Below are 18,813 nucleotides of genomic sequence, written 5' to 3'. Positions count from 1 at the left end.
TAAATTATATAGCCAACATTTTGACTTGAAAGTGCAAAAAATATAAAGTAAAAGTTTGAGGGCATTTTTAATATTCTAAATGTGACCATTTTAATGTCAAACTGTAATAATAGACTCAATGTTTAATTGAAATTCAATTTCATGCCCAAGTGAAAAATGTGTTTGGAGAAAGAAAAGAGGTGAAATCAGTTGCAGTTTTGGCCTAAACAATAACATAATAGACTAATTTATAAAACAAAAGTAATTTACCTTTAACTGTAATTTGAAGAGGATCACAGGAAGCTGTTGACAGAAATGGCCTGTTCTCAATTCTGAAGTAGTATGTGTCTGTGTAACTTGTGATTAAACTAGAAAACAAGTTGGTGCATTGTTTCTGACTCAGGTCTCCAGTAATACTCATTGGATAGGTGGTAACTGTCCCACTTCTGTTGAATATAACATTATTCATATTTTTGCTAAATGTGTAGTCCTTTTTAATCCACACTCCGAAGGTTGTTCTTGTGCTGTTGAAGTCCTGATCTGGTTTAGAACTAAAGTTACATGGGATTAGCAGACAAGATCCACTCAGTGCTTCCATGTTCTTTGGTGTAGTAATGAATAGGGCTGGCTCTCTATAACAATCAGCCAGAGCACCTGTGAAACAGACTCATGATGAACAAATTGTGGAGCAAAACCTGCATGAAACACAAACTACAACTCAGCAGCAGCATGTTATCTCCTTTTTTTCTTTTAACAATGTCAGAATAAAACATTTCACTTTGCAGTCAGGACATGAACAGTTGGAAAAAGGAACATCTCCAAATAAAAGAGACTGAACAAACAGCTGACCTGAAACAAAGAAGACACTCAGCAACATGTTGGCTGTCACCATTTTCACCGACTGGACTGCAATGACACTCATCCTCTGGATTTGACAAAAAAGGTCACTTTTCAATATTTTAATAAAAGATTTCATGTTCTGTTAAAGCCATCTCAGATTCACACATTCAAACCAGGAACTCAACCAAAACTAAAACCCAATAAAATAAAAATGGAGTTCATGAAAAGCAGCAACATAAGAAACTCTCTGGGTTAAAAAGTTCAAACATAAAAAGCAGTAACATTTGACCTTACCAAACGAGCCCGCAGCTGAAACAGAGAAACAAGTAGTCCCAATGTGTGGATATGTAGATATGAAGAGACTGAAACACTGCAGAAATACACAAAGTTTTCACCCTTCCTCTTCACACCCTGGGAGGGAGGAAGTCAGCTTTTGTGACATCTTGAGGTCATAATTGTGCAAAGAACATATTTATTCTCAAAGATTATTGTACACCGACTCACTGAAAGCCTGTATGCCTTCTAATGTGAGAGCAGTTGTTGCTACACTGTGTTGTGGCTGTAACCCTGACTGGTGTAGTACATATATTACAATAGTGACAATTAAATACGCAGTTAACAGAGGACAGTTTCAGGGAAAAAGACTTAGGTTATTCTAGATTTGTGCACTTTTTGCAGCACAAAAGTGTAAAAAGTGCATCATGCTTATGTCATATCATGAAAAAGGCGAGTAGAAACATATTGTATGTCCATATTGTTTGTTTACACTGGTTTGGAATTTTAGGTGTTGTACTTTAATAATCGATGCCTTACTGACCACTGAAATATAAAAACAAACTAAATGGAAACTAAATTATGAAGACGTTTTAAATTTGCCAAATTACCCATTTCCTCTGCACTTAAAGTTCTCAGCACTTTATTCACTAGGAGATTCCTTGTAGGAATTGTATGAATAAATCATCTAGCTGCTTTGTTATCGTTTGTGATTGAATCTTACACTTCTGGTGATGTTTACACTACAGCTGTCAAATGATCAAAATATTTGATCGCCACTAATTGCATTAATGCCATAGATAACTAAAATTTTCACAATTTAATGCTCTTATCAAATGGAAAAGTGGATCGGCTTGCTTTGTGCAAATGCTCTTTTATTGAAAACAACATTGGCATATAGCCTACTGTACCCTAGTGTTCAATTCACATGTAACATTCACACTTGGAGCAAGTAATCTCACAATGTAACACTGTCCATCAATAACAGGGTGAAAAAACACTGACGAGGGTGGCGTGGGGGGGGGTTGCATCTGCTCTGCTGTGTGCTTGGCCATCAGTGGTATTTCAGACTGAACGTGCTGCGATGATAGCTCAGTTCAAAACGACACAACACACACATCACTTTGGTCTTGGTCACTTGGTTTAGAAACTTTTAAAAGTCGACTTTCCATTTAGAATATTATTGCCATCCATTTCAGCATCTCCCTTCACCATCCACTCAAAAAGAAACATTACTACTCTTTTGCCGGCTTGCAAGCCCAGACAAGTGCACGGCCTGCCTGTTTTGTTTCCGGTCTAGCTAGAGCCGGTGGACAAATTATAAATCCCACTATAGCCACGCCAAGTCCCGCCCTTGAAGCAGCTGGATTGGTTAAGGTTAGGGAACAGGACTTGTACAGGTAAACATGGATACCTGGCCAGTAGTGTGTGACTGCTAATGCTATCGGCTTGGCCATAGTGGGATTCGTAGTATCGCGATGTGGTGTGGTGTTGTAGTTTTTCCAACCGTTACTAGCTGTTGCAACAGCATGTGAAAAGAAAAGAAAAGTTTGCTAGGACAAAAAGAGCGTGAATCACACAATTTTAAAATTGACGCCGTTAAAATGGGTTTGTGATAACGCGTTTAACTGACACCACTGGTTTACACACAATATGTAAACTGTTGGACCAATAAATGTGACTGAGATGAATATGTATTTTTGGGAGTTGTCTATCAAGGTTTTTAATCACAGTGCAATGAATAAATATCCACAAATACAGAATCTCATGATCATTTAATACAAATAGAAATGTGGGATACAAAATATTTAAGAAACACAATAGATAAGTACATATTAAACCCTCCTTGTTAAAACATTTGTAAAATATCACATTTAAATAGAATCTTTACTTTTAATAATATGTGCACAAAAGTGCTTCTTGTGTCAAGTTCCTTCTCATGTCGTCATTTAGAAAGTTCCTTGTTTCGAGCTCTGGGACTTGCATCTACAATCTCATTTTCTTGTCCAAGCGTCAGTATTTTTTTTCTACATTATCTGATGTAAAAAATGATCTTGTACAAGTAAAAAAATAAGGTGTATTAGGAATCCAACCCAAATGGATCATAAAACACTCATTTTTTAGTAGAGATCCTCTGGGCCGTCAGCAGTCTGTGTTCAGCTGTCTGCTGTCTGGGACACTTTGACCTGTGCATACAGAGAGTCCTGCTGCTGTCCTCTGTCCTGCTCTGAGGACGAGGACGCTTCAGGTCTCTGCTTGGAGAAGTCCATCTCTCCATAATGGATTTCTTCTTCTGTTTGCTGGCTGGCATTTGAAGACTCATCTCTTCACCTCTTTAACTCAGTGAATAATGTATGAAAACAAGAAATGTGAGCTGCTGGATCCTTCCATATTGAAGGATCCAAGGATCTGGAAGACATCAGAGAACTGTCAGACTACTTACAGAGACAGCATACTGAGGTTTTATCAAAGTCAGGGCAACAACAACAACAACAACATGGATCATACTTATGTTACCTTTTTGGAGTTTTAGAGCCAACCACTGTGTCCTGACCAAATGGCAGTTTGGACAAATTTAAAAATGGTTTCTGACCACATCCCTGCTGCCTGGCATTTCCGGACCCTCAACTTCTTGACTCTGCAAACATTAAAACAAGAAATCGTTGGAAACTGCCGGATCATTCCACATTTAATAAGTCTAAAATGGCATTTTAGACAAATTTAATCTTGCAATTTCTGGTAAATTGTGCTATTTTTGTGACACGTACAGCAAATAGTACCTAATCTCCATTCACAAAAATCAATGCACAGTCTACATATCTCAGAAGACAGTCACTGTGAGCAGATGTATTTTCCCACCTGAGCCTGTTGAGTTTGACGTTTCGTCCTAAACCACCTGGAAGACAGAGAGCTCTCAGAACAATTACAGAGACAGTATGCTGAAGTTTTAGCAAAGTTACAGCAGCAGCAACAACAACGTGGATCATAATTATATATATATATATATATATATATATATATATATTCACAATGTTGCCTTTCTGGGGTTTTAGAGCCAACAACTGTGTCAGATGTTTTCAGTTGTGATACTTGCCAAACACAGACAGAAAGGCAGATGATGAGGATGATGAAGAGGACCCCTCCGAGAGCTGGACCCCATAGTAGAGCGTTAACAGAGTTCTCTGGTCATAGAAAAACAAAACCAAGTGAAAACAAAGGTTGAAAGCAGACATGCAACAATACAGATGTAATGATTTGCAAAGAGTAAACTTCACACAAATGCAGTAAAAAGTGCTTTGCAGGGCAAAGTAAGCAAAAACAGGAAAGAGAGCAGATTAGATATGAGCAGCTTCAGTTCTATATTTACCTGCACTCTTTAAACGAATCCAAGATGACCTCTGATTACCGAGACCATTTGTGACCAAACAGTGATAATCTTCTGTCTCACTGGTCACATTGACGCTGTAAAACTTCCCTTTAGCCACACGGATGGCTCCAATTTTGCTGTTCTTGAACCAGCTGAAGCTGACGGGAGGCTTGGCTCTGCTGGAGCAGGTCAGGTTCACCCAGCTACCTGCTGACCCCAAACCTGATGGACTGATGGACACTGAGGTGTTCTTGGGAGCATCTGAGGAAAATGTGAGATTAACTTTATTCATTAAAATCAGCACACGATGATCTGACAGGATCCAATAACAAACACTGGTTGTCTTACATGAGACACTGAGAGTCTTTCTCTCCTCTGCTGTCTTGACTCCTCTTCCTTCATTCACAGGATATGTGGCAGAACAGCTGATGGTGAGTCCATCATGTGTGTCTGACAGAGTAATGGTCTTCTGGATTTTAGTTGTGAAGGTCTGATCTGTGTTGACCTTTATGTTGTTGTGAGGGTCTTGTTGAAGATTCCAGGTGAGTTTAGGAGGGGAGTGTGGACAGGGAGTGGGAGCTGAGCAGCTTATAGTGACAGACTCCTTCTCCTTCAGATTACCTGAGATCTCTATTCTGGGCCTCGGAGGAGAATCTGTGGTTAAAAAAAAAAAAAAAAGTAACCATGCGAATTTCAAACTGTAACAGATTTGTATCAAATCAGAATTTAAATTCATGGCAAAATGAAAAGGTGTGCCATTCAGAATAAAAGGTGAACAACAATATAGACCGACTGATTAAAAATAAAAAAACTCTTACCTCTAACTCTTATTTGAAGAAGATCACACTCAGCTGTTGCTTTGAATGGCCAGTTCTCAAGTCTGTAGTAGTATGTGTCTGTGTGATTAGTGATTAAACTGGAAAATAAAGTGGTGCAGTTTTCTGACTCAGGTCTCCTGTAATCTTCATTGGATAAACATTGTGCTCCAGCTACTGTTATAAATAACATTTTAGGATTTTTTACTAAATCTTTTGAACTTTTAATCCACACTCCAGAGGTTTTCTTGTGCTTTTGAAATCCTGATCTGTTTTAGCTCTAAAGTTACATGGGATTAGCAGACAAGATCCACTCAGTGCTTCCATGTTCTTCGGTGTATTTATGAACAGGTCTGGATTGTAAGGACATGCAGTCAGAGCACCTATGAAATGATGAACAAAAGCAAAATTGGCATGAAACTTTTCTTTTTAACAATGTCAGAATAAAACATTTCACTTTGCAGTCAGGACATGAACAGTTGGAAAAAGGAACATCTCCAAATAAAAGAGACTGAACAAACAGCTGACCTGAAACAAACAAGACACCCAGCAACATGTTGGCTGTCACCATTTTCACAGACTGGACTGCAATGACACTCATCCTCTAGATTTGACAAAAAGTTACTTTTCAATTTTAGTCAAAGCATCTTTTAAACAAACCAGGAACTCAACCAAAAACAATTAAAAGTGGAGTTCCTGAAAAGCAGCAACATAAGAAACTCTCTGGGTTAAAAAGTTCAAACATAAAAAGCAGTAACATTTGACCTTACCAAACGAGCCCGCAGCTGAAACAGAGAAACAAGTAGTCCCAATGAGTGAGTTCCAGCAGAACTGCACCAGAGCCAGTAGCAGAGCTCCCTGCTAAGCCAATGGGATGTAAAAGCAAACAGACTCGCTGTTTGAAGCTAGATATGAAGAGACTGAAACACTGCAGTAAAACAACAAGTGGTGCCCTTTCCCTTCACACCCTGGGAGTGAGGAAGTCAACTTCTGAAGCAGCTTGAGCTCATCATGCTAATGACTCCTTTATTCTCATTATTTATTCTAAGATTTTTTTTTCACATGACTCATTGCAACCCTGTAATACACAATCAATTTATAGACATTTTTTCAGGACCACCCGGGCTAAATGTGTGCTGCAGGAATGTCACATGAATGTACTAATTATTATATGACTAGAAAGACAAAAGAAAAAATTAAATAGAAATTTAATCTTGTAGTTAAACAACAACTTGCAAGACTTTTGGCTTTAGAAGATTGTCCTCCCAACTCTTGGCAATGTGGGCTATAAACACAAATTATAATATATTATTTTTCTAACAGAGTGCAGTGGTGAGCAACACGCTTTGCTTTTGTCTCGTTCGGTGGGGGTGTCTCTTGTTTAACATCTTCCTGGGTCTCCTGTTAGTGTTGTAGCACCCGTTAGGGCAGGTCCAATGGCAGCTTTATCAGCCTTATTGGTAGAAAGATTTTGACAATAAGTTCCCATCAAAGGTCCGGCCCATCTTCAGCCTGAGCAGAGCTCTAATCAGCCAGAGAAACTGAAAACACCTGTGTGGGGGTTCAGAGGCTGAACGGGACCCAGGAGGAGGAAGTCATACTCAGTTACACTTCTAGAGGGTTGCCTGACTGACTATGACCCTGCATGCTCTGCCTGCAACACAGACAGACGGACGGACAGACAGACAGACGTACAGTACAGTACATTTTAAGGCCCTCCTGCTTGTTTTAAAGGTTAGGGTGGTTCTCTATTGGCTGAGGAGTAGCCTTTATCCTGACATTACTTCATGTCCTTTTCCCTGTCAAGAAATCACATGAAATATGTAAAACTAAATCTAATAATCCATGCTCAATGCACCATGGACCCACGCCTTACAAAACTTTCTAAATGTGCATATGAGAACCGTGGCATTCTTTATACCAACTACGCTGTTACATCATTATTTCATCTTGTTTGTTCCACGTAAATTAGGCTGTAAACCCAGCTTTAGTTGTAATTAAACTTATTAGTGGTCATTAGTATTCTTTAATGTTTTGTTAAAAAACATATTCATTACTAAATCCCATTAGTTGTTTGTAACAGTCATCTTATTTTTAAGTATGCAGTGCACAGATCCTAATAAGCGGAGATAACTAAGGATGTTAATGCTGCGTTCGAGGCAACCCATAACTCGTGTTTTCACAACCTTCTACCTGTGGAAGTGCCCTGGAACGGCAGTCAAACCCGTAACTCACTACCCGTGAACTTGTACTAGCGTACTCCCAGTTGCAGTTTTTGATGTCACACACACATAAACAACAATGGCGACCCCTGTTGATGCTGTACAGACACCGGTGATTAACAGTGAGAAAATATGAATAAATAGACATGAATAGGCAATGTAAAGTAATTCCGCACATTGTATTGTAATCAAAACAATACACAATTGTATACTACTACAAGTTATGTTTATTAAATGAAGCCCAAAATATGGTTCAGACTAGAAATTGCTAGTATCAGTTAGCGGCAACTAAAACAAGATACACAGTAAAACAAGGTTAAATAACAATGCCATGTCAAAACAAATCATTAAGTATCTTGAAACAAAATCACATTTAAAACGTAAAGATGTCCATGTTTGAGACTAAAGTTCACTATTTAAAGTATTGTCCCAACAGAAAAATACCAGTACTATTTCCGTTAAGTTCACAGACATTTCTCCAAAAAAAACGAACATTCTGTGGATTTATTCTGTACCTTTAACGGACATTTCTGTTAATCCAAAAACGGAAGATTCTGTAGATTTACACAATATCCTCGGTACCTAAAAAGAACATTTCTGTTAATTAAAAAAAAAAAAAAAAATGTAAAAAAAGAAAATTCCTTCATATTAACACAGAGCCTTAGCCCGTAATGCTTTTCTGTGTTTGTGTGTTGATACAGTTGCTATGATGATATCACAGTAGGACCAACCAACTTCCCCTGTTTGCTTGTAGCTCTGAGCTTTTTCTCAGCTCTGTGGTCATGATGATCCCACCACTTCTCTCTGTTAGGCCTCCCACAGAGTTTTTATTAATCTGTCTGTCTTTGTGACACAGGCAGAGGTGTAGTCTACGTGATACGCAGGTATATGCAGTATACCCCCTAAGAAAGATCCAGGATTTCCACATGCCCACGTAAAGATTCCAAATGACATGCAACAACATACTTTCTAGCATATTTTTGTCACATTTTGAATTGCCAACTGTGTTTTTCTTCTTCTCATAGGCTAAATAAAGGTATTTCCACCGTAAATCGGTGCATAAAAGTGCATCCGAATACAGAAATGAAGTCTTTGACACTCAAAATAACCCTGGGGGAGGACACCCACTGTGAGATGTCACCCCACTTCCCCCAAAGGCACATTCTGGCCCATATATATAGGCCAACATATTCATGTACATTCAGTATACACATCACAATACATTAGACTACACCACTGGACGCAGGTGAGTACCAGGCAACAAAAGAAGGAACCAAATGCAGATAGGTAAGCCAGACAGGAAGAGTTCAGGGTCTAATGGACAAAAAGAAAATGCAAAAGCTTATGAACATGGATAGCCAGTCTGCAACAAAAATTAATTAGGATCCACAGGTGAACCGGATTGGGGCAGGTACAAGGTACAAGCAGACAGGTACAGGATGAGGATTCAGGTTCAAGTGGCTGGAAAGAAAGGGCAAAAAGCAACATTGACAATATGGCAGGAATGAGTAGAAATTGGCCAGTAGATGTACTGCAGGGCTGCTGAGGGAAACAGCAGGACGTGAGAGTGAGGAGACTGGGACAGCGGGGAGAGTCTGAGGGCGTCTGGTGGATGGATGGAGGGTGGCCATGCAGGGGTCTGGGGAAGGAAGAAGGCGCTGGAGACAGGGACCTCTGCAATGTCGTGCTGATGACGGAGCGTCAGTGATTCAAATACTTTGGTCGCTTCAAATGCTTTTAATGCAGTAATCTACACATTAGAATATGTAATCATAATTCACACTTTCTGCTTTTTCATCATTTAAAAACAATTAGTTTTATTTGTCCTTTTCTCTCTTCAAAAGGAAAAGGTGAAAGAAAGCTGTATTTGTTTTTGTCTTATCTCCATGAAGGTACATAAGAAGACATCTGTCCTTGTTGTACTGCCGGCGGAAAGAAGAATTTCACGTCAAGGATTGATGTAAAAAATGTTCATCTTGTGTTCATCTTACTAATCTTTTACAAAACAATATTATTTACCATGTAGGCTACAGGCCTGGCCTGTTGCTCCGATGAGAGAACCATGGAAATCTCTTGTCTCCAAATGATTTTATTTGTCTCATAACAACTTATATAGTGCTATTTCATCTTCAGCTGCCATGATGAGTACCTTTTGGTTGTCTCACAGTAAATGTAATGTCAACTTCAAGGACTTGCTCCATTGAGTCAATAACCACAGAATGTAGAAGTTATATATGAACCACAAAACTCTCGTTATTTACATCCCCAAAGAAACTTCTGATGCATTAAATTTACAGTATTGAGAATTAAAATGGTATGAAGTGTGACATATTGGACCAACAAATATGACTAAGATAATTTAAGTCGGACAAAAAGATTTTATTTTTATTTAAAAGCAGACATAATCTTAATTTCTAAAATAATTAAAATACAAATAACTTAAGGAAAAAAACAGGATACACAACAAAATGTTAACATGTAACAATGCCATGTAAAAACAAATCATTAATATCTTGAAACAAAATCATGTATAAAATGTAAAGATGTCCATATTTTAGACTAAAGTTCACTATTTAAAACTTTGGGACTTTTATTTGCACACATTTGACCTTAAATAATAAATCACACACTAACAGCTGTGATTTCAGCACACGTTGATGAACATGTTGATAACTGACGAAGAAAAGCTGCAGGATGGGGAGGTTTTAAATGGTTCTCCGTTGAACTGTAGGCAGTGAAAACAATTAATGAATTTGACACAAATGTAATTTGTCTATGCTACATCCCTATTGTGTCTAGAGATGTTAAAAACGGTAACCTAAATGATTTATTAAATCCACAAACAAATCACATCACCAACAAGGCGCACCACATCTGTTCCACGTCCCCACCTTGGAGCCCCCAGCCCGACCAGAATCTCTCTTAGTTCCTCAAAGTAGTCTCACCCACGGGACAGCGTGTCAGCCACAATGTTGTCGGCTCCCCTCTTGTGTTTAATGCAGAAATTGTAACCCTGGGCCCAGCTGATTGCTGTTGTACATCTGAGCTAAAAAGACAAGTGGGTTGTGGTCAGTGTGGACAGTCACTGGAAATGAACTGCATCCTACACACACTTCAAAGTGTTGCAGGGCAAGGAGCATGGCTGAGGTCTCCTTCTCAATGGTGAAGTAGTTTAGCTGATGACGTTTGAACTTGGTATAAAAAACAAACAAACGGGATGACACACCATCCCCACCACCATCCTGCAACAACACCGCACCAGCTCCAGTGGCACTGGCATCCACCTCAAGGTAAAAGGGTTGAACAAGGTCAGGCACAGCCAGCACAGGAGCACCATCGAGGAGAGACTTAGCAGAAATAAAAGCATGGACGCACTCACCATTCCACACAAAGTGAACCACAGGACTACACAACCAGCGGGGACAGGCCGCAGCGGAGCAGGGGGCACAGGCTGATCTGGCAAGTTTTACAAACGGCTGTGGCTCAGTGGTAGAGCGGTAGCCTGCCGATCGGAAGGTTGGTGGGTCGATCCCTGGCCCTGCAGTCCCACGCCGAAGTGTCCTTGGGCAAGACACTGAACCCCGAGTTGCCCCCGGTGCTGCGCATCGGACTGTGAATGTGTGTGAGTGTATATCTGATGAGCAGGTGGCACCTTGTACGGCAGCCTCGGCCACAGTGTATGAATGTGTGTGAATGGTGAATGTGTCCTGTATGATGTAAAAGCGCTTTGAGTAGTCGTTAAGACTAGAAAAGCGCTATATAAATACAGCACATTTACATTACAAAAACCCACTACGTCTGCCTTCATTCCCGGCCAACAGAAATGTTTGAGAACACAATTATAAGTTTTGCTGATGCCCAAGTGGCCTGATCATAAGTGCTCGTGAACCATCCCCAGACATACTGCCGACAGTCAACAGGGATCACGACCTGAATAACTACCCCCCAATCCTCCTCTGAATCAGTCGCCACCCTCCCTGACCGTGAGACCCACCAATACATCAACACACCATTATCCACAAAGAATGGTAGTTTTTCCATTAAACTGTGGAAGATCATTGTTCTGTGCTTAAATGAGAGCCTCCCAAATAAATGGCAAGGGTGCAGCAGAGTCAGGCCCCAAATCTGAATCTGTAACCTTTTCATCAGGCTGACCTGAAGTACAGCTTACGGGTTCACCACCAGAGGGCACACTTTCCCCAGAAAGTACAGATGCAAGCAAGGAGTCAGACAAGTTAACCTCTTGGGCCTGCTAATGACCCCGCGCTCTAGAGGTCACACTAGCTACAAACACATGAGGATGATTTATGGCAAACTCAGCACGTTCCTACTCAGGAATCGGGGTGCACACTACTTCAGGAACAGGATACACTTTCCCTCCTGCAATATCATTCCCCATTCTTTCACTATAGGCCAGACTGTACATAGATCTAATAAAGAGGTGCCGGCACAAAACCCATTTCAATGCCCCTTACATCTGCACCCACACCTGAGCTGACACCTATAGCGGCAGAACGGCAGACAGGATCAGTGACTGTGAACAAGTTGCGTCTCACAGTATTTTCACTGGACGCTGATCCTCTGATTTTCCTGAAAGAGACATAAAACCATTAAAAGATGAACGGTTTAACCCTCATGTTGTCCTCAGGTCAAAATTACCCGTTTTCCTACATTAATGTTCTTTTTAACTACCCAGTTATAATTCCCCAAAATAACATGATTGATTCCGCACAACGATCTTTGGCAAGTACAAATCTCTACTTTTATTAATTTAGGGGCATCTTATTAATTTTAATTTAATTTAAATGTTTTAATGAATACATTTTTATAGAATTTGAAATAGTGTTGAGTAAAAGTTGACATATTCCAGACTGAATATCCATCAACATACATTCCTTTAATTTTAAGTTTCTAAATAATTCCTAATTTCTGCTTTTCTAACTCAAACATTAGGAATAATTTCCTATAAATGATTTTTTATTGACCATAATTTCCAAAAATAATGTTAAAACTTAATAAGTTTTAAGAAAAGGTTAATAAGTTAAGTGTCATGTATTGTTGAAAATGTCAAAAAAGTGACAAACGTTGAAAAAAATGTAAAAATTGTTGAAAAAGTGACAAAAACGTAAGAAAAAGTTAAAAACAAACAAACATTTTCAATTTTGACAGGAAGACAACACACGGGTTAAAACAGTCATCAGGCACTTCAAGAGCTAGGGACTCTAAGGATGGACTCAAACAGAAAAGTCTTCAGCTCAGTTTTTTGGAGGGAAACAGACACAGAAATATTGTAATAGTCAGCGATCTCATGCAGATCTTTCTTTGGACTTGGCATTAATCAAACGTACCTCACTCAAACGTACCTAACACAAACGTACCTAACGCAAACGTACCTAACTCAAAAGCTGCCATCCTACTCACACAAGCACAATCACGCTGGGCACGCTAAGTTTAACGGTGGACATCAAGCCCAAACAATAGGCCTCCAGCCTCGCCTCACGGACACCAAACTTCCTCAGAAAAACCTGCCAAACCAACACTAATCCCTGTTTGTCTTCTGACTCCCACTTGACCCGGGAGAGAGGCATCAGAAAGACGAAAACGCTTAAAAGGTGTCTCTCGGTCTGTTCCTTGCTTCCCCTGAAGCCCCCACTTTCCTTATCACCGGCTCCCACAGCTCCTTAACACCTTCCAGGATGGGCGCCGGAAAGACTCAGCTGTAGGAGTGACTCCACACGGCAGTAGTGGTTTTTGGCACAGGCGAAGCGGGAAGCCGCCTGGGGCGGAGTTTTATTCATGATACATGACACAGCTGCAGGCGCCCCTGCTTGCTGAATCCAGGCAAAGCTGTGTGAGAAGGGGAACCGCACCTGGAGAAAGCTGCATAACAGAAAAAAATACACAACACAAAACATAGCATGGGACAGTCTAATTAAAAATAGCACTCTTTTTTTAGATTAGAATTTTTTCTTCACTTGAGCATAGAGATCCTCTGGGCCGTCAGCAGTCTGTGTTCGGCTGTCTGCTGTCTGCTGTCTTTGACCTGTGCATACAGAGAGTGCTGCTGCTGTCCTCTGTCCTGCTCCGAGGACGAGGACGCTTCAGGTCTCCGCCTAGAGAAGTCAATCTCTCCATAATGGATGTCTTCTTCTGTTTTGGTGGCTGGCATTTGAAGACTCATCTCTTCCCCTCTTTGACTCTGTGAATAATGTAGCAAACAGGAAATGTTGTGAGCTGCTGGTTCCTTCCACATTAAATAACCATAAATGGCACTTTGGACAAATGTAAACCTGGTTTCTGACCACATCACAGCACTGATGAAGGTGTTAAAAGACCCACTGTGTGACTGCTTAGAGCAGGGGTTCCCAAAACTTTCAGCCCACGACCCCCAAAGTAACGGTGCAAGTGACTTGCGACCCCCCCACTATAAACGTATATAAACATTGCGCGCAACCGCACACGCACTAAAGGCGTATCCAAACATGAGCATGTTGACAACACAAAATAACTCAACATCCCATAACATTATTCTACAGTAATTTACTCATTACTTTAACTTGAACTTAACCTCACCTAATGAGATGGAGGTGCAATATGTTTGGAGCACAGCAAGTCCAGTCTTGGTTTAATGTTGGAGACCGCTACTCGGAGATCATCCTCCACATTCAGTCGCGCTGTACACTGACCTGCTACGACTGATTCTGTCGCTAATATGTCGTAAATCTGTCGTAATGACCTCAGGGGTCAGAGTGGAAAATCAAAAGAAAATCAAAAGAGCTGTTCCCTTTTTATTTATTTGCTTGGTTTTATTTTAAATTTAGCCACTAGTTTTATCTTCTGTTAAAATCATGGCTAACCTATGCTATTTGTAATCGGTTTTGAATTTTTATTTTATTTCTGGAAATCAACTTGCGACCCCCCCCACTGGCTCGCGACCCCCCTGTGGGTCCCGACCCCCCACTTGGGAATCACTGGCTTAGAGGAAGTTAATCAGATGTGTGAAAAATACAAAGGGCCTAAACTCTGAAGCTGCGTCTAGCTACCACGCTGTAAACAGATCAAACCAACATCCTGATGATTAATAAATGTGCTCTACCATTAGCCATTTTCAGATCCTAACTTAACTTAACCACTTCTTCACTTCTGCTGTGTGGGTTGTACAGTTTTGGAGGATGATTGCTTAAAGTTTCCAACCACAGTGTAACAGGTTCTTGTGTTTTTTACTATTTAACCTCTTAAAGAGTGTCCACATGGTTTTAGGACGGATGCTTTCACATATCTTAGAGGACACAGTTACTGTAAAGGAAGTAAAATATCCACAACACACAGTTCAGTCCTGTACACTGAAGTTTAGTATTTTCCCACCTGAGCCTGTTGAGGAGTTTGACGTTTTGACTTAAACCACCTGGAAGACATTAGAGAGCTGTCAGAATAATTATACTGTGATAAACAGACAATGTGCTGCCAACAGACAGTCTAAGGACTGATGGGAGATAGATATTTGATAGATTGGAGATTAAAGTAAAGACACAGATCAGGTTGTCTAAACAACAAACCGGATCAGTAAAAACATCAGCTGCTTTCATTTGTGATGAAACAGACAGCAAGGAAGATGATGAAGATGATGAAAATGAAGACGAAGATGATGATGATGATGATCCCTCCAAGAGCTGAAGCCAATTTTAGAGAGCTATCAGAGTTTTCTGGTCATAGAAAAACAAAACCAAGTGACTCAAAGAAAACAAAGGTTGAATGCAGACATGTAACATAACAGATGCAACCATTAATTGCATAGAACCATTTAAATGCAAGTAAAAATGTAACAAATATCCAAACAAAGTGAGCAAAGCAAAAACGGAAAAGAGAAGAGAGCAAATTACATAAAAATAAGCAAATTCAGTTTAGTTCTATATTTACCTGCAATCTTCAAATGAATCGAAGATGACGTCTGATTACCGAGATCATTTGTGGCCACACAGTAATAAACTCCATCTGTCACACTGGTCACTTTGAAGCTGTAAAAGTCTCCTTCAGCTACACGGAGGTCTCCATCTGTGCTGTTCTTGAACCAGCTGAAGCTGGGGGGGGGGCTTGGCTCTGCTGGAGCAGGTCAGGTTCACCCAGCTACCTGCTGACACCAAACCTGATGGACTGGTGGACACTGAGGTGTTCTTGGGAGCATCTGAGGAAAATGTGAGATTAACTTTATTCATTAAAATCAGCACATGATGTTCTGACAGGATCCAATGACAAACACTGGTTGTCTTACATGAGACACTGAGAGTCTTTCTCTCCTCTGCTGTCTTGACTCCTCTTCCTTCATTCACAAGATATGTGGCAGAACAGCTGATGGTGAGTCCATCATGTGTGTCTGACAGAGTGATGGTCTTCTGGATTTTAATTGTGAAGGTCCGATCTGTGTTCTCCTCTCTGTTGTTGGGAGGGTCTTGTTGGAGATTCCAGGTGAGTTTAGGAGGGGAGTGTGGACAGGGAGTGGGAGCTGAGCAGCTCACAGTGACAGACTCTTTCTCCTTCAGATCACCTGGGATCTCAATTCTGGGGCTCGGGGGGGAATCTGGAGTTAAAAAAAATAAAAAATAAAAAGACACAAATTAACAGTTTGTGCAGCATTTTCTTAAAAAGTAACCATGTTAATGTCAAACTGTAACAGAATTTAAATTCATGGCAAAATGAAAAAGCATGCCATTTACAATAAAAAGTGAACAACAATGTAGACTGACTGATAATACACAACTCTCTTACCTCTAACTGTTATTTGAAGAGGATCCCACTCAGCTGTTGCCAGAATTGGCCTGTTCTCAATTCTGAAGTAGTATGTGTCTGTGTAACTTGTGATTAAACTAGAAAACAAGGCGGTGCATTGTTTCTGACTCAGGTCTCCAGTAATACTCATTGGATAGGTGGTAACAGGCCCACTGCTGTTGAAAATAACATTATTTATATTTTTGCTAAATCTGTAGTCCTTTTTAATCCACACTCCGAAGGTTGTTCTTATGCTCTTGAATTGGTGATCTGATGTAGTTCTAAAGTTACATGGGATTAGCAGACAAGATCCACTCAGTGCTTCCATGTTCTTTGGTGCAGTAATGAATAGGGCTGGCTCTCTATAACAAACAGCCAGAGCACCTGTGAAACAGACTCATGATGAACAAATTGTGGAGCAAAACCTGCATGAAACACAAACTACAACTCAGCAGCAGCATGTTATCTCCTTTTCCTTTTAACAATGTCAGAATAAAACATTTCACTTTGCAGTCAGGACATGAACAGTTGGAAAAAGGAACATCTCCAAATAAAAGAGACTGAACAAACAGCTGACCTGAAACAAAGAAGACACTCAGCAACATGTTGGCTGTCACCATTTTCACCGACTGGACTGCAATGACACTCATCCTCTGGATTTGACAAAAAGTTACTTTTCAATATTTTAGTCAAAGCATCTTTTAAACAAAGAATTCATGTTCTGTTAAAGCCATCTCAGATACACACATTCAAACCAGGAACTCAACCAAAACTAAAACCCAACAAATGAAAGTGGAGTTCATGAAAAGCAGCAACATAAGAAACTCTCTGGGTTAAAAAGCTCAAACATAAAAAGCAGTAACATTTGACCTTACCAAACGAGCCCGCAGCTGAAACAGAGAAACAAGTAGTCCCAATGAGTGAGTTCCAGCAGAACTGCACCAGAGCCAGTAGCAGACCTCCCTGCTAAGCCGTCGGGATAGAAAAGCAAACAGACTCGCTGTTTGAAGCTAGATATGAAGAGACTGAAACACTGCAGAAATACTTCATCCTTCCTCTTCACACCCTGGGAGTGAGGAAGTCAGCTTTTGTGACATCTTGAGCTCATCATGGTGCAAAGAACGTATTTATATCTTAAAGATTATTTTACACACGACTTACTGAAAGACTGTATGCCTTCTAATGTAAATTCTGTGACCGTGACCCTGACGTGACTCCCTGCAAGCTTGTTTACATGTCCTCTTATACATGTGACATTAATCACAATAGTGACATTAAAAATATTTTTAAAAAGTGTCATGTATTGCACACATGTAGTTAAGACAAACAGTAGTCATAAAATGTAGGCATGTTGTATGGGGAAGTTTTTTTTAATTTTGAGTACTTTAATTCTGTTATTACAAAGACATTTCTTGCAGAAAGCTGTGTGGCTACAGTTGCTATGACGATCCTATGACGATGAACTTGTTAACAAGACCCAGCCAACAAAGTTCCCTTTTTTCACTGCAAGTTCGCAGCAAGAAACACTGTGTCACTTTCAACTGCTTTTATATTTTATTTTTTAAAGTTTACACATGCAAATGTTTGAATCAACATTAAAAGATTTAACATCTAAGACAGAAACTGAACAATTTTCACAGACATGTGACTTTTTAACCCCCAGGACAGGGGGGCCAAAGAACTGTGTTGTGTTTTTGAGAACTATGGACTGACTCACCATGTGACAGAGCCCACTCACAATAAGGGACACACTCTGGATTTGATTGTCTCCAAGGGTCTGAACATTTCCAAGGTTTTGGTGACTGACGTTGCTCTCTCAGATCATTCCTGTGTTTTCTTTAACGGCTCTATCTCTGGGCCCAAAAGTGTCAAAACAAAGATAATCAGAAAACGGTATTTCACTGAAAACACCAGTGACACATTTATACAGCTTTTTTCCTCCACACCCGCCCTCTCTGGGCTCTCAGTCACTGAGCTTGTAGATAATTTCAACTGTAAAATTACAAATGTTATTGATGCCATTGCTCCCACTAAGGTCAAAGTTGTCTCTGGTAAGAAAAGATCTCCATGGAGAAATGTCCTACTGGTGATAACAGAAAAAAGAGAGTGTAGGAAAGCTGAACGAAGGTGGCGAAAAACAAATCTCCTGGTCCATTATAACACCTATAAAGAGAGACTTTGCATTTATAATTTGGAACTGAGGAATGCAAGGCGGTCCTTTTTCTCTGATATTATCTATAGAAACAATAATAATTCACGTGCTTTGTTTGCTACTGTCGATAGATTAACAAACCCTCCAGTACCAGTAGCATCTGAACTTTTATCTACCAAGGCCTGCAATGACTTTGCATCCTTCTTCAAAGACAAAATTCTGAAGATTAGACAAACAGTCAGTGCCTCCATATCAAGTACAGGATATATGTTGTCACAGTGTTCAAGCAAAACTATTTCCAATATGACAGAATTTCATACAATCAACCATGAAAACCTGGAGGACATTATACAACATTTGAAATCCTCCTCCTGTTGCCTTGATATTCTACCAACGGGTGTT

The 18,813-nt window shown here is 40.1% G+C and overlaps 1 protein-coding gene, 1 long non-coding RNA gene and 1 pseudogene across 2 annotated transcripts; all 3 read right to left on the bottom strand.

Annotated features, from left to right (window-relative positions):
- Positions 1-470: 470 nt before the first annotated feature.
- Positions 471-1,162, bottom strand: LOC116676053 (uncharacterized). Its single transcript, XR_004328592.1, has 3 exons — positions 1,114-1,162; positions 829-904; positions 471-633 (listed from the first exon to the last, which is right to left on the bottom strand). It is a non-coding gene; the product is annotated as an uncharacterized LOC116676053 (long non-coding RNA).
- Positions 1,163-3,248: 2,086 nt separating this feature from the next.
- Positions 3,249-6,109, bottom strand: LOC116676051 (sialic acid-binding Ig-like lectin 14; annotated as a pseudogene).
- Positions 6,110-8,949: 2,840 nt separating this feature from the next.
- LOC116676050 (myelin-associated glycoprotein-like) lies at positions 8,950-16,985 on the bottom strand. The gene is given in 10 exon segments (XM_032507440.1): positions 8,950-9,246; positions 11,972-12,086; positions 13,185-13,376; positions 13,472-13,695; positions 15,135-15,199; positions 15,414-15,580; positions 15,582-15,678; positions 15,766-16,071; positions 16,260-16,643; positions 16,837-16,985. Coding segments are annotated over 10 exon segments (1,920 nt in total). The 5' UTR covers positions 16,910-16,985.
- Between the last annotated feature and the right edge of the window lie 1,828 nt (positions 16,986-18,813).

The sequence above is a fragment of the Etheostoma spectabile genome, unplaced genomic scaffold, assembly GCF_008692095.1.
Source record: "Etheostoma spectabile isolate EspeVRDwgs_2016 unplaced genomic scaffold, UIUC_Espe_1.0 scaffold00002632, whole genome shotgun sequence".
Classification (NCBI taxonomy): Eukaryota; Metazoa; Chordata; class Actinopteri; order Perciformes; family Percidae; genus Etheostoma; species Etheostoma spectabile.
Note: the sequence above shows the minus strand (reverse complement) of the source record. Positions and strands in the feature narration are given on the sequence as shown.